At 47.3% G+C, this 24,059-nt stretch overlaps 1 protein-coding gene and 2 long non-coding RNA genes across 4 annotated transcripts in view; 2 read left to right on the top strand and 1 right to left on the bottom strand.

Annotated features, from left to right (window-relative positions):
* LOC308575326 overlaps window positions 1-22,768 on the top strand; it is a 65,863-nt gene extending 43,095 nt beyond the window's left edge. The window contains exon 2 of the long non-coding RNA XR_014002773.1: window positions 21,772-22,768. This is a non-coding gene — a long non-coding RNA (uncharacterized lncRNA). The remainder of the gene's footprint in view (window positions 1-21,771) is intronic.
* FDPS (farnesyl diphosphate synthase) overlaps window positions 1-22,768 on the top strand; it is a 29,735-nt gene extending 6,967 nt beyond the window's left edge. For both annotated transcript variants that reach the window (XM_081173741.1, XM_081173742.1), the window contains exons 2-10: window positions 513-661; window positions 3,127-3,267; window positions 4,630-4,710; window positions 8,196-8,318; window positions 9,316-9,404; window positions 9,934-10,006; window positions 13,439-13,516; window positions 18,235-18,369; window positions 21,375-22,768. In XM_081173741.1, the coding sequence (XP_081029867.1) occupies window positions 513-661; window positions 3,127-3,267; window positions 4,630-4,710; window positions 8,196-8,318; window positions 9,316-9,404; window positions 9,934-10,006; window positions 13,439-13,516; window positions 18,235-18,369; window positions 21,375-21,575 (1,070 nt within the window). In that variant the 3' untranslated portion in view covers window positions 21,576-22,768. The remainder of the gene's footprint in view (window positions 1-512; window positions 662-3,126; window positions 3,268-4,629; window positions 4,711-8,195; window positions 8,319-9,315; window positions 9,405-9,933; window positions 10,007-13,438; window positions 13,517-18,234; window positions 18,370-21,374) is intronic.
* On the bottom strand, window positions 14,878-17,451 carry LOC308575369. Its single transcript, XR_014002820.1, has 2 exons — window positions 16,263-17,451; window positions 14,878-15,437 (listed from the first exon to the last, which is right to left on the bottom strand). It is a non-coding gene; the product is annotated as an uncharacterized lncRNA (long non-coding RNA).
* Window positions 22,769-24,059: the final 1,291 nt, after the last annotated feature.

The raw sequence follows: 24,059 nt of genomic DNA, 5'->3' as shown, positions 1-24,059 counted from the left end.
TCATTTTGTATTTTTATGTTGTGAACCGACCTGTGCTCTTCGGATGAAGGGTGGTATACAATTTTAATAAATAATAATAGCAACAATAACTTAGGAGCATGCAGGGGCTAAAAAGTTCCCTGATCAAGCTGGCTGGATGGGCGCTGGAAACAGAGATTCTGATGCAGAAATAGTATCGGGTCTTTGACGCCCCCCGTGACTTGAACAACCAAACTGCTGTGCATCTGTAAAATTAAAATTTGTTGCCCTGTCCCCTGTATTAGAGCAAATGGATGGGATGGGGGAAGAAAACTCTCTTAGGAGGGAGCAGAATGGATCCAGGACCTCCTGGGTTGGGTTCTTGCTTAGAACTCCCCCAAAAAGTTAACCCCACGTTGTGCAATTGCCTTGGGTGGAGGCTGCCTTCTGTTGCTCTAGAGATTTATGCCAGCTTCCTTGTGTGTAGACATATCACAATGTGTGTGGGTGCCTTGCCTTGTGTAATTCCATGGCTGTGCGCTTCTCTTTTCCAGATAGAAGAATGAGCCAGAATGGAGTGGAGGCGGCGGCGGCCACAGACAGGGACCAGTTTGTGGGGTTCTTTCCCCAAGTTGTGAAGGATCTGACGGAAGATGACCTCCACAACGCAGAGGTGTCTGATGCTGTCGCCAGGCTGAAGCAGGTGACGGCGTGAGCTTGATTGGAAAGGCTTTTAATGGAAACTTGAAGCTGGTGGTTGCCAACATGGTGCTCGTGGGCACAGTGGCCTTCTTCAGGTCTTCCTCTGCTTGTCCACAAAGCCTCTGAGCCCCCCACTCTCTGCCCCCTTGGTCATGAGATACAGAGGGGTCATCCCCTTGAGAAAAACAGCTGAAGAAGGAAACTGGGAGAGTGATGTTCTTTCTCATTTGCTCTTTGGGCTCTATGGGCTTTTTGTTTTTTATTTATTTATTTTTTTTATAAAATTTTTATTGGTTTTACAAAATTTTAGAAAACAAACAAACAAACACTTAAAAGGACAAACATACATGTATAATTTCATCACCTATTTTCATAAACCTCTTTTCTCGGACTTCCCCATACCCCCCCTTTCTGCATCCCAATGTCCATAATTTTATAGCAACTCCCAATATTCTGAATGACAGCCTCTATCTCTTGTTCTGTTATTCTCTGGTTCAGATCCATCTTACTTTGATGAGAGATTTTTTGTAATCCATATTTATCAAGGAATTTGTCTATATCTTCTTCGTTTTGCGGGCCTTGAGTATTCTATGGGCTTTTTGTTCAACTTCATCCAACTTCGTCATCCATTAGAAAAAGTAAAGTGTGTGTGTGTGTGTGTGTGTGTGTGTGTGTGTGTTGTGTGTTCTTTCTGGGTGAGGGACCAGAAGGGGGCTGTCTAGGGCAGACACCCAAAAATCCAAATATATCTTTACGTGATCCCTGACTGGTTGGGACATGACGATCTAAGACAGGCATTCAGGCCTATAAAAGTTAGTGACCCTTGCCTTAAGCTCTGGTGCTGTATATTTGGGGCAGTTTCATCTCCCTAAGGCATGGGCCTTATCTAAAGGGCAAATCGTGATGTTCTTCTGTCTCATTTATTACGTTCATTTTCTTCCCTGTTCCATTTGTGTACATTTGCCTCCCAGGCACATCTAGGCTTCAGCAAGGTGGTGACTTCATGGCGCTTGGGGCCTATCCTGTCTTTCTGCCTCAGAGTGGTTTCACTTTTCCCAGGGAACTCTGGGAGTTGTAACTCTGTTAGGGGATTAAGGGTCTGCTCTCGGCACCCTAAACAGACTACATCTCCCAGAGGACTTTGGGGGAAGCCGTGGCTGTTTAAAGTGGTATCATTTGTGCTTTAAATGTGTGGGGGAAAGCAAGTAAGGGAGGGTGTGCCGGCTGCGTATAAAATGGTGCAAAGTGTGGGGAAAGTGGACATAGAAAATATTTTCTCGTCGCAGAAGTCAGGAGCCATTCAGTGAAGCCAAATGTTGGAAGATTCAGGACAGACAAAAAGGGAGGACTTCTTCACAAGGCTTTTGATTAAGCTATGGAATTCGCTTCTATGATACGTTAAGCGATGGCTGTTAAATGGGACTAGGCAAATAAGCCTGTCAATGATTGTGAGCCATTACATCTATATGTTATTTCCAGCATTGGAAGTGGTATGCCTCTAAATGCCTGTTGAAATCATAAGTAGGGAGTTGTTGCTGTTAGCAATTGTGTGTGCAATGTATGTGTGCAATTGATATTATTTCATAACCTAATAGCAAATCCTCGTACAGCAGTATTTCCCAAACTTGGGTCTCCAGCTGCTTTCGGACTACAATTCCCATCATCCCTGACCACTGGTCTTGCTACCTAGGGATGATGGGCAGTCCAAAAACAGCTGGAGAAACACTGCTTTACAGGATGGGAGGACTACAACTTCTGGTCATTGGCCATTCTGGCCAGGACTGATGGGAACTCGAGTCAACATCTGGAAGGCCACAGGTATTCCCCATCCCCACTTTAAGTAAAGGTAAAGGGACCCCTGACCATTAGGTCCAGTCGTGACCGACTCTGGGGTTGCGGCGCTCATCTCGCTTTATTGGCCGAGGGAGCCGGCGTACAGCTTCCGGGTCATGTGGCCAGCATGACTAAGCCACTTCTGGCGAACCAGAGCAGCGCACAGAAACACCGTTTACCTTCCTGCTGGAGGGGTACCTATTTATCTACTTGCACTTTGATGTGCTTTCGAACTGCTAGGTTGGCAGGAGCAGGGACCGAGCAACGGGAGCTCACCCCGTCGCGGGGATTCAAACCGCCGACCTTCTGATCGGCAAGTCCTAGGCTCTGTGATTTAACCCACAGCGCCACCCGCTTTACACCTCACTTAATATGTGATCCCTGACTGGTTGGGACATGACTGGTCTAAGACGGAGGCAGGTACCAGTGTCCCTCCAGATGTTACTGAACTACCAAGTCTGCCATCTCTGACCATTGGCCATGCCTGCTTAGGGCTGATGGGAGCTGCGGGGCCACGGGTTCCTCCATCTCTGTTCCGGAGCCTGCTTTCAGTAGCAAAAAGCTTCCTCTGTCCTGGAGTCTGTAACTATGGGGGTGCCGCCGCAAATGTCATCCCTCCCTGTTCCCTTGCAGGTCGTGGAATACAATGCCGTCGGGGGAAAATATAACCGGGGCCTGACAGTGGTGGCTGCTTTCCGGGAGCTGGCTGCACCAGAGCAACAGGATCCAAAAAGTTTCCAACGTGCTCTAGCTGTTGGATGGTGCATCGAACTGGTGGGTGTTTTGTACACATCATCCCTGTTATCTGGTGATGTGGAAATAAAAGGGTGTTTCCCCATGCTTGCCATATCTGGCCGGATTTATGTCTGATATCATTTTGTGTGGATGTGACACCCATGCTTGAGAAATACAATTTCTGCTTGTTCTGAGGTGAGCAGACCTACTGGTCACAATGGCAGTTCTCTACTTCCTGATCTTGGAGGAAGCATGCTTTTGAAATGGCTGGGAATTGCAGGTTGGGATAATTGCCTTTGCACTCTGGTTCTGCCTTTGGGCTTTCCATAGGCATGTGATTGGCCCCAGTGAGAACAAGCTGCTGGACAACATCGCCTGCTGTAGCAGGGCTCTTGTTACCTTCTTTTGTGTCAAATTTTCATCAGACTTTAAAATCTTTACATACAAATTCCGGATTTCAAATTTGTTACACATTTCTCTCTAAACTTGTTATTTTTAGTCCTGTCCCATACTGCATTCTAATAAACATTTTGCCTAAGGCATAGCCTTCTATATCATAGACTATCATTTTTCTACCGCTGCTCATATTTCAAATCCTGCTCACGATTCCATCTGATTATGGTATATTTTCAGATATTCCAAAAAGGGCTTCCATTCTGTCATGAATATTCTGTCGTGTTGGCTTCTTATTTTTGCTGTTAGCGCCGCCAGTTCGGCATAGTCCATTAGCTTTAAAATCCATTCTTTCATTGGTGTTTTCTCCTCTTTCCAGTTCTGTGCATACAAGATTCAAGCTGCTGTTGTTGCATAGATAAATAAGTTAATCTGCTTTTTGGGGGTCTCTGATCCTATTATCCCTAAAGGAAAGGCCTCAGGATTTTGGGGAATTACCAGTTTAGACTTTTTTTACATTTTCATTTCGTTGTGTATGATTTCCCCCAAACCATCCACCACATTTAAAAAAACATTCCCTCATTTGTTATCTGGCCTTGATCTTCCTATATATAGGAAGGCCTGCCATTTCTCAAGCTGCAAGACCGTGACAACAACCTTACCACGATCTTGCAGCTTGAGAAATGGCGAACTGACTGGCCCAAGTGAGCTGTTTAAAAAGCATGGGGGGAGGCTCTGAAGTGCCTCCCTCCTCTTTTAAACCTGCCTTTCACACAGCAATTTAGCAGAGTCTGTGTGAAGCGTCTTCCTTTGCTGAACATGCCTTTAAAGGGGGTGGGGCTCCAGGTGAACTATGGGGGAGGAATGGGGTGATAGGTGAGGGATGGGCAGGTGTGGAGGATGGGCAAAGGGGTAGCTGGTACTGGCTAGGGGAGGGAGCGGGTGTGACAACCCCTAGTATTACATTATGCAATAATAATATGGGGGTGGAATCTGGTTTGATTTCAGCTGCAGGCCTTTTTGCTGGTGGCAGATGACATCATGGACTATTCAGAGACCCGCCGGGGCCATCCCTGTTGGTACAAAAAGGTAGGGACGGCGGTTTCTAGGGTTTGCCTGACCTCTGTGGCACGTGGGTTGGCCATTACAATGAAGGGAACAGCAACCTGTGGCCCTCTGGATGCTGTCAAGACTCCAACTCCCATCAGCCCCAGTGAGCGTGGCCATCAAGGATGATGGGGTTTGCTGTTCATCAACATCTGGAGAGTTGTAGGCTCCCTATCCTCAGGAGGATGTCCAGTTTCCAGGATCCAGCCTGAAATCTCTCATTGGCCCAGGCAGCTTGTGAGCTGGGTGGTTTATCTGGATCCTGATCTTCTAGTTATGTTGAGTCTGTGTACCAGATGGTAGGTTCCTTGCCAACCTGGTCCACCAGATGTTATTGGATCCCAGCTCCTATCAGCTCCAGCCAGTGTGGCCAGTGGCAAGGGATGATAGCTGTAATCCAACAATGTCTGGAGGGCACTAGGTTGTGCAAGAGCAGCTCTGAGTGACAGATGATTGAATGTCCTGAGCGTTGGGGAATGGGGTCCACCTTGCCTGCTTTCATTTATATGTGCAGGGGCTTAAGCCCCTGGATGCGACACCTTCTCATCTAGGAGTCTTCTGGTTGCAGCCAATGTTGGTCCTACTCTCAGAGTAAGGTAAAGGTAAAGGGACCCCTGACCATTAGGTCCATTCGTAACCGACTCTGGGGTTGCGGCGCTCATCTCGCTTTATTGGTTGAGGGAGCCGGTGTACAGCTTCTGGGTCATGTGGCCAGCATGACTAAGCCGCTTCTGGCGAACCAGAGCAGCGCACGGAAACGCCATTTACCTTCCCGCCGGAGCGGTACTTGCACTTTGACGTGCTTTTGACCTGCTAGGTTGGCAGGAGCAGGGATCGAGCAATGGGTGCTCACCCCGTCACGGGGATTTGAACTGCCGACCTTCTGATCGGCAAGTCCTAGGCTCTGTGGTTTAACCCACAGCGCCACCTGCGTCCCTCTCAGAGCACACCCATTTAAATTAATAAGCATGACTCTTCACTTCTTCAGTGTGTCTGCTCCACGTAGAACTTAGTTGGATCCCAACCTTTTCCCTTCATCTCATACTTGCCAGGATTTTGCAGATAGAAAACGAGTAACACTTTAGTTTATTGCATCAAGCATCACTTTGCAAGCCCCAAGCCTTCGCTGTTGCCTATTGTTGTCTGTCTGCTGTGCTCATTCACTCTGTGCTGTTGATTATGATTAGCATTTTAAATGCAAATATCAATGGTACAAGGAAATCAAAGAGACACAACACAAAAGGGAAACAGGACTATAAGGGAAGGTGAGAAAAGCAAGCTTAATTACTTGGCTACAGAGGAATGTAGGACTCAGTGTTAGTCCTACTTGGAATAGACCCATTGAAATGAAGGGTCATGACCAGCTTATGTCCATTCAATGGGACTATACTGAATAAAACTTAGCTGGGTGCAGCCCAGAGATCTTGTAGTGAATGGGGAGGGGAGAATTGAGAGGAGCTAAAGGTTGCTAGCCTTTCGGCAAAACCGATGGGGAGGCCTTACGGCTCCCTCTCTCATAACCTGATAGAATATCCTCCACTGATTATTTTTTAAGATGCCATTTTGGTGGAGACATAACTACCGTATTTTTCGTCCCATAGGACGCTCCGTCCCATAGGACGCACCTAGTTTTTTGGGGGGGAAATAAAGGGAAAAATTTTTCCCTTTATTTCCCCCCCAAAAGCAGGTCGGGGAAACCGAACCAGGTCGAGGAACAGCGGGATGGCGGCGCTGTGCCTCCCTGCTGTCCCCGGGCTTGTGGGGCTGGCCAATGTCTGCCCGGCGTGAGGGGCGCTCTGCTTCAGGGCGCCCCTCGCGCTGGGCAGCAGGCTGCTATCCGCAGCGTGGGGAGCCTTGCGGGGAACTCCTGCAAGGCTCCCCACGCTGTGGATGTCTGCCGGGCACGGGGGGCGCTCTGCTTCAGGGCGCCCCTTGCGCTGGGCAGCAGGCTGCTATCCGCAGCGTGGGGAGCCTTGCGGGGAACTCCTGCAAGGCTCCCCACGCTGCGGATGTCTGCCGGGCGCGGGGGGCGCTCTGCTTCAGGGCGCCCCTTGCGCTGGGCAGCAGGCTGCTATCCGCAGCGTGGCGAGCCTTGCGGGGAACTCCTGCAGGGCTCCCCACGCTGCAGATGTGTTCCCGAAGCCTGGAGAGCGAGAGGGGTAGGTGCGCACCGACCCCTCTCGCTCTCCAAGCTTCAGCAAAAGCCTGCATTCGCCCCATAGGACGCACCCAGATTTCCCCTTCATTTTTGGAGGGGAAAAAGTGCGTCCTATAGGGCGAAAAATACGGTAGCTACCACCAGCCATTCAAAAACATATACCGTATTTTCTAGCGTATAAGACTGGGCGTATAAGATGACCCCTAACTTTTCCAGTTAAAATATAGAGTTTGGGATATACTCGCCGTATAAGACTACCCCTCTTCCAACGCACATCAAATAATTTTTTTAAAAAAACTGTCTCCAGTCTGGCTCGGAAATCCGCTCCACTTCCCAGTGGCTGGGGGTGCGCTTAATGCTGCTGTTGGTTCCCTGCCTTTGTTGTGAGCCTTTCCTTTTCTTTTACTGCGGGGGCTGCTTGGGCTGAAGCAGCAGCCACATGTCTAGTTGCTTGGGCAATGCGAGGCCGCCATTTTGGACCACGTGGTCTACGGTGAGCGGTTAGGGTCATTCTGTTGCAGGTGATTTGGGGGGGGGGGCTTCTGGGGCCAATTTTCAAGCGTATTTCTGCTTCATCTAGAGAGCTTGGTGTCCTCTGATTTAATTTGCTGCCGTTTTGTCCTTTGGTGGGGAGTTGCTGCAGGAGTTGCTGCTGCTGTAGCCGGCGTATAAGACGACCCCCGACTTTTGAGAAGATTTTCCTGGGTCAAAAAGTAAATACAGTATTATTAGATCCAGTACAGTATGTGTGAATCGCCAGGCTGGCCATACTGTGCCACTTTAGTGCACATAAATGCACAATCAGGTGGATGTGTACTGGCGCGTAGTTAAACTGTAGAACTCCCTGCCACAGGAAGGCCACCAACTTGGACGGCTGTAAAAGAGGATTGGGCAAATTCACAGCAGATAATGCCTGCCAGTCGTGATGGCTGGCTGTGCTATGCCTCAGAGGCAGTAATGCTTCTGAATATCAGCAGCCGGAAACCGCGGGAGGAAAGAGCGCTGTTGTGGCTGGATCCTGCATGAGAACACGCTGCTAGGCTAGATGGCCATTGGCCGGATCCTGCAGGCTCTTCTTACATTTTTAGATGGGTTATAATCCATTCCCCTCTCTGGGTCAAAGCTCCTACAGACTCCTTAGTAATTAACGCCACAGTCCTATGCCAGTCTCCTCAGAAGTAAATTCCACTGAGTCCAATGGAGCTTACTCCCAGGTAAGCATCCTAGGACTGCAGCCTCGACGGTGAGCTGGAGCGTGTGCCTAGTCACTAATGCATTGAACTGTTTTTCCTTCCTTTCTGTCCCCCAGGAAGGAATTGGCCTGGATGCCGTGAACGATGCTTTCTTGCTTGAGTCCCTCATCTACCGCTTGCTGAGGCGATACTGCCGGGGTCAGCCGTACTACCTGAACTTGCTGGAGCTGTTTCTCCAGGTGGGTTTAGGCCCTGCCCTGACAGGCTATCGTCGTTTCAACACTGTCGTTGTTTCAACACTGTCTGTATGCTGGGGACTGGGCCAAAGCCTTTGCCCCTGATGGAAGGTCCTTCTGTTGCCATGGAAACTGCTTCCCCTTCATGGAGGGGAGGGGAGAATTTGCGGGCTTGTGTGTGGCGGAGGCCATTTTGACCTGCAGAGAATATACTCCCTGACCAAAAGGAAGACTGCACACACACCCATTGCTTTTTCACGGAACTCCCTGTTCCCACATCCACAGAAAGGTCTGAGGGAGCGCTTGTTGCAGATTTAATCAGCAGGAAAATATTTTCTCTCTTTTATTTTAAACCCATCTTTGGGGATAGCATAAGCTATTTTTTTTTTAATTCTACCCCACCACCCTTCCATTTTATCCCCACAACATAACCCTGTTATGTTGCTTAGGCTTGACAGACCCGTTGACCATTATAGCAGCCTTAAGGCTAATGGAGAAAGCACCCTTGTGAGAGAAGCACACTGGAGGGTCTGGCTCTGGGGCCCATAACTCCTCAAAGAAGCCCTGAGCCCCCTCTTCTGCAATTTACTTTTGCAAACCTTGCGCTGCTTTCAAAAAACCAGCCCTTTCCCTCCCAGACATGGCGGCACATTCTCTCTCACTCTGCATCCAAAGGTTAATCTTGAGGACTAGAATCTTTCCTCTTCACCAAGTTGATTAGGAAATCTCGATCACATCCTCCACTACTGCCATGAGTTGAGAAGCCGTGTCCTTTGGGTAGGAAAATAACATCAGTGCCTTCTCTTTATTCCTTTAACATATATTTAAGTTGCGCTTTGGTGAGGGAGGTCTGTGAAGAAGTAGCAGACGACCCTGATCGGGCCTGTTTTTTAAAAATGAGACACTTTGCAACATTTCTTCATAGGAATAGCAGGGAGCTGGTGGTTTATCAATCTTAATTTTCTGCTCTTAACCTGTTCCTGCTCTCCCCACCCCCCAGACATCATACCAGACTGAACTGGGGCAAGCCCTGGATCTTATCACTGCTCCCCCATCTAAGGTGGATCTGAACCGCTTCACAGAACAGAGGTGAGAAGCTACTGAGATGACAAGGAAATAGTATTGGACTCGGCCCAGGAAAAAAGTGGCGCAATGATGATAATTGATAATTAAATCTACAAAAAGAACAAAGCGCTGCATCCATTGTTGATCCTGTTCAGAGTTGGCTCATTGCTATTAATGGACATGACCTAGCTTGGATATATTAATTTTTGTGGCTCTGTTCTGAGTGTACAACTTACTTGAACACAACCTGACCCTTTTTTATAATAAAGGAGAGCTGTGAGGTTTTGTTGTTGTTGCTGAGGGTTGGCAAAGGGGGTGCTGGGTAGACAGAATTGGCGTGCATAGCTGTCAACTTTTCCCTTTTCTTGCGAGGAATCCTATTCGGAATAAGGGAATTTCCCTTTAAAAAAGGGAAACGTTGGCAGCTATGCTGGCGAGCAATGCAAGCAGAAGTTGCAGCCCCTAGTGTGTTGCATATTTATGATTCAAAGCTGGAAACCTTTCAAGTCATGACCGGCTCTAACCTTGAACTGCGGATGCCCTTCTCTGGCAGGTACAAAACGATTGTCAAATACAAGACGGCCTTCTACTCATTCTACCTCCCAGTGGCGGCTGCAATGTACATGGTGAGCGAACGGACTTTTGCAGTATCAATGTTGCTTGGCAGGGAGGGTGTCGCAAAGACAGGTTTTCCTGGGGCTGGAGAGCTGAAGGCCAAGCATGTTCAGGCTTCTGCCCTTAGCTAGGAGTCCTAGAGTCCCTGGCTTCCAGGAATACCAAGGCCAGGGGGCTGCCAGCCTAGCCCCATCCATCAGCCAGAGAAGGACCAGCTGCAAGTTGCGGATTGCTTCCTCCTCCCTGCTAGCAAGAACGTTCAGCTCCAACTGCTAGTTTCCCTGGAAGCAACAGAAGCGGACACTGATCCCAGCCCATGAGCCAGAGGGCAAAGGGCCCTTTGAGGCTGCATCCCCTCCCTCCCAGTAAGAGCAGTAATAATAATAATAATAATAATAATAATAATAATAATAATAATAATTTATTATTTATACCCCGCCCATCTGGCTGAGTTTCCCCAGCCACTCTGGGCGGCTCCCAATCAGTGTTAAAAACAATACAGCGTTACATATTAAAAACTTCCCTGAACAGGGCTGCCTTAAGATGTCTTCTGAATGTCAGGTAATTATTTATCTCTTTGACATCTGATGGGAGGGCGTTCCACAGGGCGGGCGCCACTGCCGAGAAGGCCCTCTGTCTGGTTCCCTGTAGCCTCACTTCTCGCAATGAGGGAACCGCCAGAAGGCCCTCGGCGCTGGATCTCAGTGTCCGGGCTGAACGATGGGGGTGGAGACGCTCCTTCAGGTATACAGGACCGAGGCCGTTTAGGGCTTTAAAGGTCAGCACCAACACTTTGAATCGTGCTCGGAAACGTACTGGGAGCCAATGCAGATCTCTCAGAACCAGTGTTATGTGGTCCCGGCGGCCGCTCCCAGTCACCAGTCTAGCTGCCGCATTCTGGATTAATTGCAGTTTCCGGGTCACCTTCAAAGGTAGCCCCACGTAGAGCGCATTGCAGTAGTCCAAGCGGGAGATAACTAGAGCATGCACCACTCTGGCAAAACAGTTCGCGGGCAGGTAGGGTCTTAGCCTGCATACCAGGTGGAGCTGGTAGACAGCTGCCCTGGACACAGAGTTAACCTGCGCCTCCATGGACAGCTGTGAGTCCAAAATGACTCCCAGGCTGCGCACCTGGTCCTTCAGGGGCACGGTTACCCCATTCAAGACCAGGGAATCCCCCACACCAACCCGCTCCCTGTCCCCCAAAAACAGTACTTCTGTCTTGTCAGGATTCAACCTCAATCTGTTAGCCGCCATCCATCCTGCAAGGGGGAGTAGCCTGGCCCTAGAGCTATCAACCACTACCCAAACAAAAACACCTGCAAGGAAAGGTCAGCCTGCCCTGAACTGGATATAACTGCCCTCTTATTAGCGATAATAATAATAATTAATAATAATAATTTTTTATTTATACCCCGCCCATCTGACTGGGTCTCCCCAGCCATGCTGGGTGGCTTCCAACCAAATATCAAAAGCAATACAGCGTCAGGACATTAAAAACTTCCCTAAACAGGTGTCTTTTAAAAGTAAAAGTTATTTATTGCCTTGACGTCTGATGGGAGGGTGTTCCACAGGGCAGGCGCCACCACCGAGAAGGCCCTCTGCCTGGTTCCCTGTAACTTGGCTTCTTGCGGGGAGGGAACCGCCAGAAGGCCCTCGGTGCTGCACCTCAGTGTCCGGGCTGGATGATGGGAGTGGAGATGCTCCTTTGTTCTGTTCTTGGAAGAACTCCTCTTCTTCCCCCTACCTTTCCCCTTGACTTCCTTCTTTTTCCCTTGTGCGCTGTGTGCTTTAGTTTTTAACACTGAGAGCTGGGCCCCACTCCCTCAGTCTCTCTCCCTAGTTTTCATTTTTAATTGGTGCGAGCCGCTCAGGCAATTGTCTGCAAAAATGCAGCGAGAATAAATAAAAACAAGGAGGGTTTGCGGGGACCCAAGTTGTCGTTTGGTTCCCACTCCTAAAGGGGAGAATCTATGCATTTGGAATCTTTTATTGGAATCTTTGAGCAAGTCATTCTCTTGGGTAGCTCTGTCTTAACAATAGTGTGTATTCATTGAGCCACACAGCTGCACACAAAACAACATTATATATATATATATATATATATATATATATATATATATATATATATATATATTTGCTTTCGTAGATTTTCACGGGTACAGGAATGTAGGTTTTGGTGTCTTCGGGTGTCTTCCCGTGTAAGAGTTGGGGTGTCTAGGCGACGTTTCGACGAGGTCTCACTCGTCATCTTCAGGCTGGTGCTTTCGGCTTCTTGTTACTAGAACAGAGCAGGATCTCAGTGTTTGAGTTCCTATAAATACTGTTGAGGGGGTGTGGTGTATAGCCTCCAACGTTCTGGGCAGAGAGGAAGTTCCTAGGTTAATGTGCCTTTTCTTCTTTTGTTCATTAATTACTTGAGGGATATCTTGAGTGATTACTTGAGTGATATTCTGAGTACCACTTAGGAGGGTCACCCCCCTGCAATCCCTACACAGATCTGGCTGGCACAGGGCACAAAACCACAGCTCGCCCCTATACACGAAGCCAAGCCAGAGCACAACTAAGTGCAGTACAGCCATCTTCTCAGAAAAACTCTTCACAAGGTCAAGAGGTCAAGACACGAAAGCTTTAGCAACTAATCCACACCTAATGACCCTCCTAAGTGGTACTCAGAATATCACTCAAGTAATCACTCAAGATATCCCTCAAGTAATTAATGAACAAAAGAAGAAAAGGCACATTAACCTAGGAACTTCCTATCTGCCCAGAACGTTGGAGGCTATACACCACACCCCCTCAACAGTATTTATAGGAACTCAAACACTGAGATCCTGCTCTGTTCTAGTAACAAGAAGCCGAAAGCACCAGCCTGAAGATGACGAGTGAGACCTCGTCGAAACGTCGCCTAGACACCCCAACTCTTACACGGGAAGACACCCGAAGACACCAAAACCTACATATATATATATATATATATATATATTTAAAAAGACAAATATGGTAATCAAACAACAAAGCAAATTTAAATGACAGTTTAAAAAATAATAATCTAAGAAGCCTCCGGCCATCAAATAGATTATTTATTCATAGCTTGTTGGATCCCAAATGCTTGCAGAAGCAAAACTGTCTTTGCCAAAGTACTAAAAAGAATGGAGAAAGGGCAGCCTTAATAGAAGAACAAATCTTGTAAACTCACTGCAGACAATGGGAAGGCCCCTGTCCTGCATTGACCCCTCCAACAGAAGAAATGAGGAGCAAGGTCTTCAAAAGTAGCCTTGATGTGCCTGGGTGTTTTTTACAGAAGGAAATACTAATGACTAGCCTCCCTGCCCCCAGAGAATTCTGGTAAATGTAGTTTTCGGGAGAGCTCTGGTTATGGCTTCCCAGGAGAAATGGCTCCCAACGTAACTTTTAAATGTTTTGTCTGTCTTCTTTTCCAGGCTGGCATAGACAGTGAAGAGGAACATGCTCATGCTAGAACCATCCTATTACAGATGGGGGAGTTCTTCCAGATCCAGGTGTGTTTTTCTTCTCTTACTTATGGAGATCTCTGGCTACATCTACACCATCCTGTATACCTGAAGGAGCGTCTCTACCCCCATCATTCAGCCCAGACACTGAGGTCCAGCGCCAAGGGCCTTCTGCCGGTTCCCTCACCGCGAGAAGTGAAGTTACAGGGAACCAGTCAGAGGGCCTTCTCGGTAGTGGCGCCTGCCCTGTGAAATACCCTCCCATCAGATGTCAAAGAATTAAACAACTATCTTACTTTTAAAGACAGTTTAAAGGCAGACCTTTATGTTTTTAATGTTTAATACTGCATTGTGTTTTTAATTCAGTGGTACCTCTGGATGTGAATGGGATCCATTCCGGAGCCCCGCTCGCATCCTGAAGCGAACGTAAGACACGACTGCGGGTCATGTTTCACTGCTTCCGCGCATACGCGTTACATCACTTTGAGCGTCTGCACATGCGCGAGTGGCAAAACCCGGAAGTAACGCACTCCATTACGTCCGGGTTGCCGTGGAGTGCAACCCGAAAATAGTTAAGCTGAAGCGTATTCATCCCGAGGTATGACTGTATTCGGCTAGGAGCCGCCCAGAGCAGCCAGATGGGCGGGGTATAAATAATAAATTAGTATTATTTATTTATTATATTTAAAACAGTGTTGTACCACAAACAGTCATGGCTTCCCCCAAAGAACTCTGGGAACTGTAGTTTAAGAGTACTGCAAGTTGTTAAGAGACCCCTCAATTCCCTGTTCCCTGTTCGGAGCTACAATTCTCTGAGTGGTTTAGTAGTCAATGCTTCTTCCACAGAACTCTGGGAACTGTAGTTCTCTGATCAGTTCCCAGTAGTCATGTGGATATGGCCTTAATTTGCCAAATACTCAGAGCATGTAATATTTTGTTTCAACAAGGAGGTCAGGGTTCAGAAGCGAAGCTGTGGTGGACTCTTTTTCTGTGCATACTCTCCCTCTCCATTCTTTCAATGGGTAGATACATGAGGACCAGCACCTTTCCTGTTATTTTAAATCAGGCAGGGAGACTGTTGTTGCTGGTTATCTGTCATGATTCAAGGCTGCATTTCTAACTAAACCTCAGGACATACTTTTGTGTAGACAAAGTTAGCAGTAGACAAGGTTACATCCTCACAACTGGACATGACTTCTGAGTTGATGTTTGTCAAGTTACTACCCTGAAGGAACATGGAACAGGTTTGAACCAGGAATGTTGTAAAACCCAAAATTGCACTACTTGTTAGATCAGGCTAGCTGATATTTTGCCTAAAAACCCTCTCCCCCCCCTTCCTTCCTCTTATTAAAAGTTGCATAAGTGGGAAAAGAATAGGAAGAAGGAAAATTACTGTGGTTTTTTCCCCCCAGAAGAATGCAGTTTTAAAACTGCAGTCCTTAGGGTAACTGAAATGGTGTATGCTGCTTTTGTAAGCCAGGGTCAGAGAGAGTTACTTACCGTATTTTTCCGTGTATAAGACTAGGGTTTTTAAATTAGGTTTAAAATTGGGGCTCGTCTTATACACAGGTAGTGCTGAGGGGTGTTTTCTTAATTTGGAGCCCCCCAAAATAGAGGGTGTCTTATACATGGGGCGTCTTATACACAGAAAAATATGGTAATAGCTTATCAAAGTAACTCTATGTCATATCTTATCCTTGTATTTGGTTCCAACTGATTGGACCCCATTCATTCATTTGCAGTAATATATGCTGCTTTTTGGGCAGACATCATAAAGCAGTTTACATAATATTATTACAACAGTAAGCATCACTTAAAAAAAAAATCACAAGACAACTTGCTTATTTAGAAAAAGCTGTTAATGGTTCTTCTTCCCTCAGTGCAAGATTAGAAACCAATCATTAACGTGTTTAGGATAATCCGGAGACTGGTATTAAGGCACCCAACATAGTTTCAAGCAGGCTTGGACCTGTGAGGGTACCTAGGAGCCTGCGCTGTATTTATTTATTTTTTAGAGAAAGAGTCGAGCTTATAGACATGCCCAGATATTAGGAGACCCCCCGTTCCCCTTACAAAGCTATAATTCCTGGGGTTCCCTGGGGAAGAGGGATCAGTGGTTAAGCCACTCTGAGAAACTGCAGCTCCTCCTCCTAACAACTCACAGCAACTTAAACAAAAGACAGTTTCCCAGGATCCTTTGGGGGAAGCCATGAGTGTTTAAGGGATGTGGGTGGCACTGTGGGTTAATCCACAGAGCCTAGGGCATGCCGATCAGAAGGTCAGCGGTTCGAATCCCCGCGACGGGGTGAGCTCAAAGTGCAAGTAGATAAATAGGTACCGCTACGGCGGGAAAGTAAACGGCATTTTTGTGTGCTGCTCTGGTTAGCCAGAAGCGGCTTAGTCATGCTGGCCACATGACCTGGAAGCTGTACGCCGGCTCCCTCAGCCAGTAAAGCGAGATGAGTGCCGCAACCCCAGAGTCGGCCACGACTGGACCTAATGGTCAGGGGTCCCTTTACCTTACTATGAGTGTATAAAGTGGTATGATACTGCTTTAAATGTATCAAGTGGATGGAGCTTCTGTTTCATGACGGTCTCTGCTCAAATCTGGGGAACATCAGGCTTGAGGGGACATATTTTAACCTTCCAAGCTTCTCTCTTTGGCCCTCAGGACTCTTCCTCTGGCCGCACACCAGCTCAGCCTTCCACCTTCCTCAAATATTTTTGCCTGGCTGAAACTCTTGCTTGCCTGGTGTGTGTAGAAAGTAGCCTACCGCACAAAGCCAAAGCTTACATGCCCACTTTTGCCTCTGGCCCCAGCTACCACTGACATGTGGCCCTCGGTCTGCGCAAGGTTTCCCATCCTTGCTCTACGTGATTGATCTAGGAGGCTCTGCCGCTCCTCAGTCTCTCTGCTGCCAATTTTCTTTTCAAGGGTGGCTGGCTTTGGTTGTCATGGCAACCAGGAACCCATGTTATGGCAGCTTCCTGCTGGAACCTTGTTGAATGCCCATAATTGAGAGTGTCTGATAGCTTTGTATTTTTATTTTTTTGTCCTTCCACTGAGTAACCTGTTGCTGGAGATCAACGGCAGGAGAAGAGTATAAACATTCCATGTCCAAGGCAGTATATGTTTGTTTGTGTGTGTGTGTGTAAATATATGTATATATTTATTTTAAAAAATTGTTGATATGGAAAGTAACAGAGTAAATTACAGCAAGGAAGCTAAATAACTCTTGTAGGTGACTGATAACTTCTTTGTAAAGACTATACAGTGTCCAGAACCTTACTTTCATAAACATATAACTGTGAATAATATATTTACAATTTCATGCACAGGTTTCCTCCTGTTAACGTTTAGGGATCTTCCTCTGTCTGTTTCAGTTCAGACAAATCACACTGACACAATACTGTCTCCAGCAGAGCAGCTGTTCTCCTCACAGACAGAGAGAAGCAGAAAGCAGTTAAAAACAACAGTTCCTGGAATAACAGTCACAATGGAATGGAATGCCTCTCTCATGTGAATCAGCCAATCACACAAGGGCTACTGCCAAAGTGGGGGGGAACCCCATGTTAAAAATACACAGTAACCCAACCTAAGTAAACATTCCCATTTCAGGAAATTAAACCATTATCCTTAACAGAGTACCCCTGAATACAAGAAGAGCTGTAGCTCAATGGTAGAGCAGTTGCTTTGCATGTAGAAGGTCCCAGGTTCAATCCCAGGCACCTTCAGAGAGCTGCTACCAGCCAGTATAGGCAAAATGGAGCCAGATTGGCCAATGGCAGTTTCCTGTGTTCCCAAACCGCAGACAGGAGCTGGCTCTGCCACATGCTGCCCCTCTTGCCAGCTAAGCTGGATCCCGCCTCCCTGCTCACAGGGGCCCTCAGTTCTAAGGGCCCTATGCAAGAGAGCAGCAGGGGCGATGGAGCGAGCTCTGTTATGCGCAACAGAATGCTGTGGAAAATCGTTTCAAAAGAAGGTATTGGAGCACTTCAAATCATTTGCCCATGTGCATGCAGAGAGATTAGCAGATCTTAGCTGAAAGACAGCATCTGGAGATCTGCACTGAGCATTGCAAAGCCTCCTTAATTATTGGTGTATGTTTTTAGGAGTACAGTGGTACTCCTTCAGGTTACAGACGCTTCAGGTTACAGACACTTCAGGTTACAGACTCTACTAACCCAGAAATAGTACAGTGGTACCTCGGGTTAAGTACTTAATTAGTTCCGGAGGTCCGTTCTTAACCTGAAATTGTTCTTAACCTGAAGCACCACTTTAGCTAATGGGGCCTCCTGCTGCCTCTGCGCCGCCGGAACATGATTTCTGTTCTTATCCTGAAGAAAAGTTCTTAACCTGAAGCACTATTTCTGGATTAGTGGAGTCTGTAACCTGAAGCGTATGTAACCCGAGGTACCACGGTACCTCGGGTTAAGAACTTTGCTTCAGGATGAGAACAGAAATCGCGTGGAGGCAGCGGGAGGCCCCATTAGCTACAGTGGTACCTCAGGTTAAGAACAGTTTCAGGTTAAGAACGGACCTCCGGAACGAATTAAGTTCTTAACCCGAGGTACCACTGTATTGCATAATCTTATAAAGTTCTGTAATCGTGGAAGGGGCCGTGGCGGTGATGGGGCATGAAAGGATCCTGCACTTCAGAATCTGCCACAATGCTATTGGCGCCTTGGTCTTCTCTAGCAATTTCTCTGGGCCCAGCGGTGCAGGTAATGTCAAGCCACAGCATTAACACTCTCCCTGCCTGCAGGATGATTTCCTTGACTGCTTTGGTGACCCTGAAATGACCGGGAAGATCGGAACAGACATCCAGGATAACAAATGCAGCTGGTTGGTGGTGCAGTGCTTGAAACGAGCCTCTGCAGAACAGAGACAACTTCTAGAGGTAAAGAGACTTCACAGTTCCATGCCCTGCTAGCGTGGGAGAGAGGGGAGCCATAATCCCTCTTTGTCCCACTGGGACCAGAAGCTAGTTGGTACCTTTGGATTTCTCCATCTCTCTTTGAAATCCAAGCAGCGATTCGAAAAAGAGCTTAGCTGCTTTTCATCAGGTGCCAAAATGGGTTTTTAAAAAATCCAGTTTACACCCTGATGCAAGTTATGGTGAAACACCAGCAAGTGTGCAGAAGTCAATTGAAATTGGTAAAGACAAATAACCGCTTTTTTCATTCTTCTAAGCTACCTTTTGGGATGCGGGTAGCGCTGTGGGTTAAACCACAGATCCTAGGGCTTGCAGATAAGAAGGTTGGCGGTTTGAATCCCTGCGACGGGGTGAGCTCCCGTTGCTCAGTCCCTGCTCCTGCCAACCTAGCAGTTCGAAAGCACGTCAAAGTGCAAGTAGATGAATAGGTACCGCTCCGGCGGGAAGGTAAACAGCGTTTCCATGCGCTGCTCTGGTTCGCCAGAAGCGGCTTAGTCATGCTGGCCACATGACCTGGAAGCTGTACACCAGCTCCCTTGGCCAATAAAACGAGATGAGCGCCGCAACCCCAGAGTCGGCCACGACTGGACCTAATGGTCAGGGGTCCCTTTACCCCTTTACCTTTTTAAGCTACCTTTTGGGGAAAACACCCAAAGGCACAAGAACGCTAAAAGAGAGTTGAAAGAAGTATTTTAACATGATAAAACAATGAAGAGTTAATTTTGTGTTTGCTGGTGAAAAATGAATCATAATAAATTAGATTAGATCTATTTATTTATATCTAGTCATCCAGCCATTGCAAAAGCCTGACAGTATCAAAGTAACTTGAACTGAAGTTTGTGTTAACTGGGACTCAAATAAACTGCAACATAAAGCACACTTAAAATGCCAGATTTCCCTGGCAGGTGACAGTAGACCAGGGAAAAAAAGACCTGTTCCTCTTTTAACAAATATTAAAATGAAATAAGTGAATAACAAAGGAACCTTATACAGTGTCTCACAATGTACCTGGTGAATCAGATTTCTCGCCAAGTTACGACGCCTGAACATCCACGCCATTAATTGAAGACCAAACGGATGGCACAATCTGTTCGTTAAGGTGCTATAAAACTCTGCAACTGATTAGCGAGGCTGCACCTCCTGACATTTCTAAAGTGTGTTTCTCTCGAGCGTTTTTATGGGGAAGGTGGAATAATTATTAATAATCATATGGTATTGAACTAGTGAACGCAGAAACTGCTCTGTCCAAGCTTTCCTGATCCAGGAACGGCCATAGCTATTGTACCGGCTGCAGCTGGTAGAAGGCATTTCTAGCCAACTAGCCTACCTGGTCCTCCAGTGACGAAGCTGGATTGCAGAAGCAGCCCCAGACGGAGAACCTGCTCCTTCAAAGGGACTAGAACCCCATCCAGGTAGACAAGTGGCCAATTTCTCAGGCACAGGAACCACTCGCCCACAGTGCTTCCACCTTGCCAGGATTCGAGCTCAGCTTGTTTTCTCCATCCATCTCACCAACTGCGCCCAAGGCACTGCTCTAAGAATTGCATGGCCTGACCTGATGATAATAATAATTTATTATTTATACCCCCGCCCATCTGGCTGAGCGTCCCCAGCCACTCTGGACGGCTTCCAACAAAATATTAAAATACAGTAATGCATCAAGCATTAAAAGCTTCCCTAAACAGGGCTGCCTTCAGATGTCTTCTAAAAGTCTGGTAGTTGTTGTTCTCTTTGACATCTGGTGGGAGGGTGTTCCACAAGGCGGGTGCCACTACCAAGAAGGCCCTCTGCCTAGTGCCCTGTAACTTGATTCAGATGCGATGGAGAAATAGAGCTGAGTGTCATCGGCATACTGAAGGCACCTTGCCCCAGAAGTCCTAATGGCCACTCCCAACAGTTTCATACAGATATTAGATAGCACCGGGGATAACGTAAACTCCAGGGGGCCGAAAAGCACTCTCCCGATGCTACTTTCTGAATTTGGTCCAGGAGGTAGGACTGGAACCCAGTTCCCATTCCCCAGAGCCAGTCTAGGAAGACACCATGGTCGATGGTATCAGAAGCCAAAGAGGAGGTCAAGAAGCAGGAGCAAGGCCACACTCCCCCTTGTCCCACTCTCTGCAAAGGTCATCCATCTGGACCGCCAAGGGTGACTCAGTCCCATGGCCAGGCCTGAACCTGAATTAGAAGGGATCTAAATGATTGGTGTCACCCACGAATGCTAGTAGCTGCCCCACCAGAATCCTCTCCACCCAAAACATTAGTCCACCCAAAACATTCGCCCCCAAAACATTAGTCATTATTGCTAAATGTGCATCTATGCATCTTAAAGGGACCCCTGACCGTTAGGTCCAGTCGTGACCGACTCTGGGGTTGTGGCGCTCATCTCGCTTTATTGGCCGAGGGAGCCAGCATACAGCTTCCGGGTCATGTAGCCAGCATGACTAAGCCGCTTCTGGTGAACCAGAGCAGCGCACGGAAACGCCGTTTACCTTCCCGCCGGAGCGGTACCTATTTATCTACTTAGACTTTTTGGGGGCGTGCTTTTGAACTGATAGGTTGGCAGGAGCTGGGACCCGAGCAACAGGAGCTCACCCCGTCGCAGGGATTCGAACCACCAACCTTCTGATCGGCAAGTCCTAAGCTCTGTGGTTTAACCCACAGTGCCACCCGCGTCCCTATCATCTATGCATCTACACGTATGCAATTATGTGTCCTCCCACCCACCTTTTTTGGTTATGCATTTTCTTCTAGTTTTGTCACTGGAGTAGAATGTGGGCCTCTTGTCCCACGTTTAAAGATCCCTGGGAACCGTAGTTTTTGAAGGGTTCTGGGAATTGTAGCTCTGTGAGAGGAGTGAACTACACTTCCCAGCATCCTTTCAGGGGGAAGCCATGGTGTGTTTTCGCAGCCTCAATCTGCCCTCGCAGCACTCCCTTTTTAAAATCAATAAATCTCTGCCCCTCTAGGAGAACTATGGACAAAAGGATCTGGACAAAGTTGCACATGTGAAACAGCTCTATGAGGAGCTGGGCCTGAAGAAACTCTACCAGGACTATGAGGAGAGCAGCTACCAGTGCTTATCGGGCCTTATTTCCCAGCATGCTGTACGTCTGCCCAGCCAGATCTTCCTTGGCCTGGCCCAGAAGATCTACAAGAGGCAGAAATGACAGACTCGGCTATCAAGAAGGAAGCCAGCGTATAAATACTTGTCACATGTGTGTTTGTGTGGGAGGGTGGGTTTTCCCCATCTTTCCTGACATTGATTAGTGGAGCTGCTTTAAAACCTGTTTTTGAAACCTAGTTCAGTCATTTCTTAACTCCCTGACACTGGGAGTGGTGGTTTGAAGGGGCCGGAAGGCTGAGGCACACTCACTCTATCCAAGGTGTTCTCACCGCTCTTTAAACTTCTGACTATTCCCAGGATTCCCTGGGCTAAAACCAAGTAGTGTCCAGCTTAACCCAAGAAACATGCCCATCTAGTTCCCATGTTGTCTTTCCCTTTTTGGTTCTGCCTGCATCAGCCGTGTCCTGCAGTGCTCTGGCCACTTCACCCAACACTGTTGGTGAGTCTTTATCCCCACCCCACCCCCCTGCTACAACTCTAAGAAAAAGCTGATGGCTGCCTATTTAAAAAGGCTTCCATGAAGCGCATGGGAGTTTAATTTGGGGGTGGGGGGGTTGCATCTTAAATGCATACTGTTTTACCTCAGGGTGAGCTGTCCTGTGGTGATGAGGAGAGCATTTTTGGCTAAGGATTTTTCTTCCTTCATTCTCTTTCTCCCATTCCCCCTCTAAGCAAGGGGATGAGGCTGTTACAGTTTTGTTTGTTTGTGGAAGAAGACAAGGTCCATAGCTGAATGTAATAATCTCTGCAATACGCACCATGCATTTAAAGCACCCCTCAACCTGAGAATTGTGGTTTAAGGGCCCTGAGAATTGTTGCTCTGTGAAAGGGTAAACTACAGTTATCAATATATATTTTTTTGGGGGGGGGAGCGGAGTGATGTGCTTTTAATCTCTCTCTCTCTCTCTCTCTCTCTCTCTCTCTCTCACACACACACACACACACACACACACACACACACACCGAGTGTATCTATAGTAAATGTTGCTGACTGTATGTCCTGACATACCTTCTTAGGAGGGAGAACGATTCACCTGGATCAAAACAAACCTGTTCCCATTTTGGGGAGGGGGGCATGAAGAAGACCCCCTCCTGCCCCCCTCCCACAGTGCTCTGGAGCAGCACCCAGGGGTGAAAATGATGTTGGGGAGGGAGGTAGTATCAAGCATCCTATCATAATGGAATGCACAGGCTGGAGAAAAATGAGTTTGTAGCAATAAATTATTTTGAAACCAGGCTCTTGTTTATATTCATTTTAGCTACTTTTGTATACTCCTTTGTTGTATGTTTACACTTTTACTTGCATAGTTTTTTGGCCCAAAGCCCCCAACCCACCCTGTGAAATTGTGTTCTAGGCTGTCTACATGAAATACTCATTCAGTCTATCAATAAAATTCAGAGTTGGAAAGAAACTAATATAAAAGAAGTCCAACTTGTAAATTAAAAATCCTTTTTCTGCAAGGAGCTTAAGATGGCATATACAGTGGTACCTCGGGTTAAGTACTTAATTAGTTCTGGAGGTCCGTTCTTAAGCTGAAACTGTTCTTAACCTGAAGCACCACTTTAGCTAATGGAGCCTCCTGCTGCCGCCGGAGCACGATTTCTGTTCTTATCCTGAAGCACTATTTCTGGATTAGCGGAGTCTGTAACCTGAAGTGTATGTAACTTGAAGCGTATGTAACCCGAGGTACCACTGTATGGTTTTCCTCCTCACTTAATCCTCCTATGAGGTACGTTAGCCTGAGAAGCAGTAAATGGCCCAAAGTCACCTACTTAACTTCACGGCCTAGTGGGAATTTGAACCCTAGGCTCTCAGGTCTTATTAAATTTATATACCACCCTTCATCTTCAAATCTCAGGGCAGTTCACAACATAAAAACACAAAATGAGAACGCAAAATACATAATAACACAAAAAACCAATAACCCCAATCCCACAAACACATTTAAAAGGCTATAGTATAGAACATTAATCAGCCAAAGGTCCGATTATAGAGAAAAGTGCCCACCTGGTGCCTAAAGATATGTAATGAAAGTGTCCGGTGAGCCTCCCTGGGTAGGGCAATTCCACAAACGGAGCCCCTGCAAAAAAGGCCCATTTTTGTATGGCCACTATGGACCTCTCAAAGAAGGGCTTCAAATGATGATCACAGGGTCCAGGTCAGTTTATATGGGGAAAGGCGGTCCTTGAGGTATTGTGGTCCTGATCCATTTAAGACTTTATAGGTCAAAACAAGCACTTTGAATTGGGCCTGGAAACTAATTGGCAGCCAGCGCAGTCGGGCCAGGATCCGTGCAAGATGCTCACATTGCCTTGCCCAGGTGAGCAACCAAGTTTCTGAACCGTCTTCAGAGGCAGCCCTAGGTATAACAAGCTGCAGTTGTTGAACCTAGAGGTTACCACCACATAGACATCAGTCATTGGGCTATCCCTGTCCAGATAAGGGCACAGCTGGGATGCCTGAGCCTCAAGGACAGCGCAGGACCCAGAAGTACCCCCAAGGAGCCCAGACAGAGGGGGGGGCATA

Source organism: Podarcis bocagei (assembly GCF_964188305.1).
Source record: "Podarcis bocagei genome assembly, chromosome: 16".
Taxonomy (NCBI): domain Eukaryota; kingdom Metazoa; phylum Chordata; class Lepidosauria; order Squamata; family Lacertidae; genus Podarcis; species Podarcis bocagei.
The sequence above is the reverse complement of the archived record's forward strand: the minus strand, read 5'-3'. Positions and strand labels throughout refer to the sequence as shown.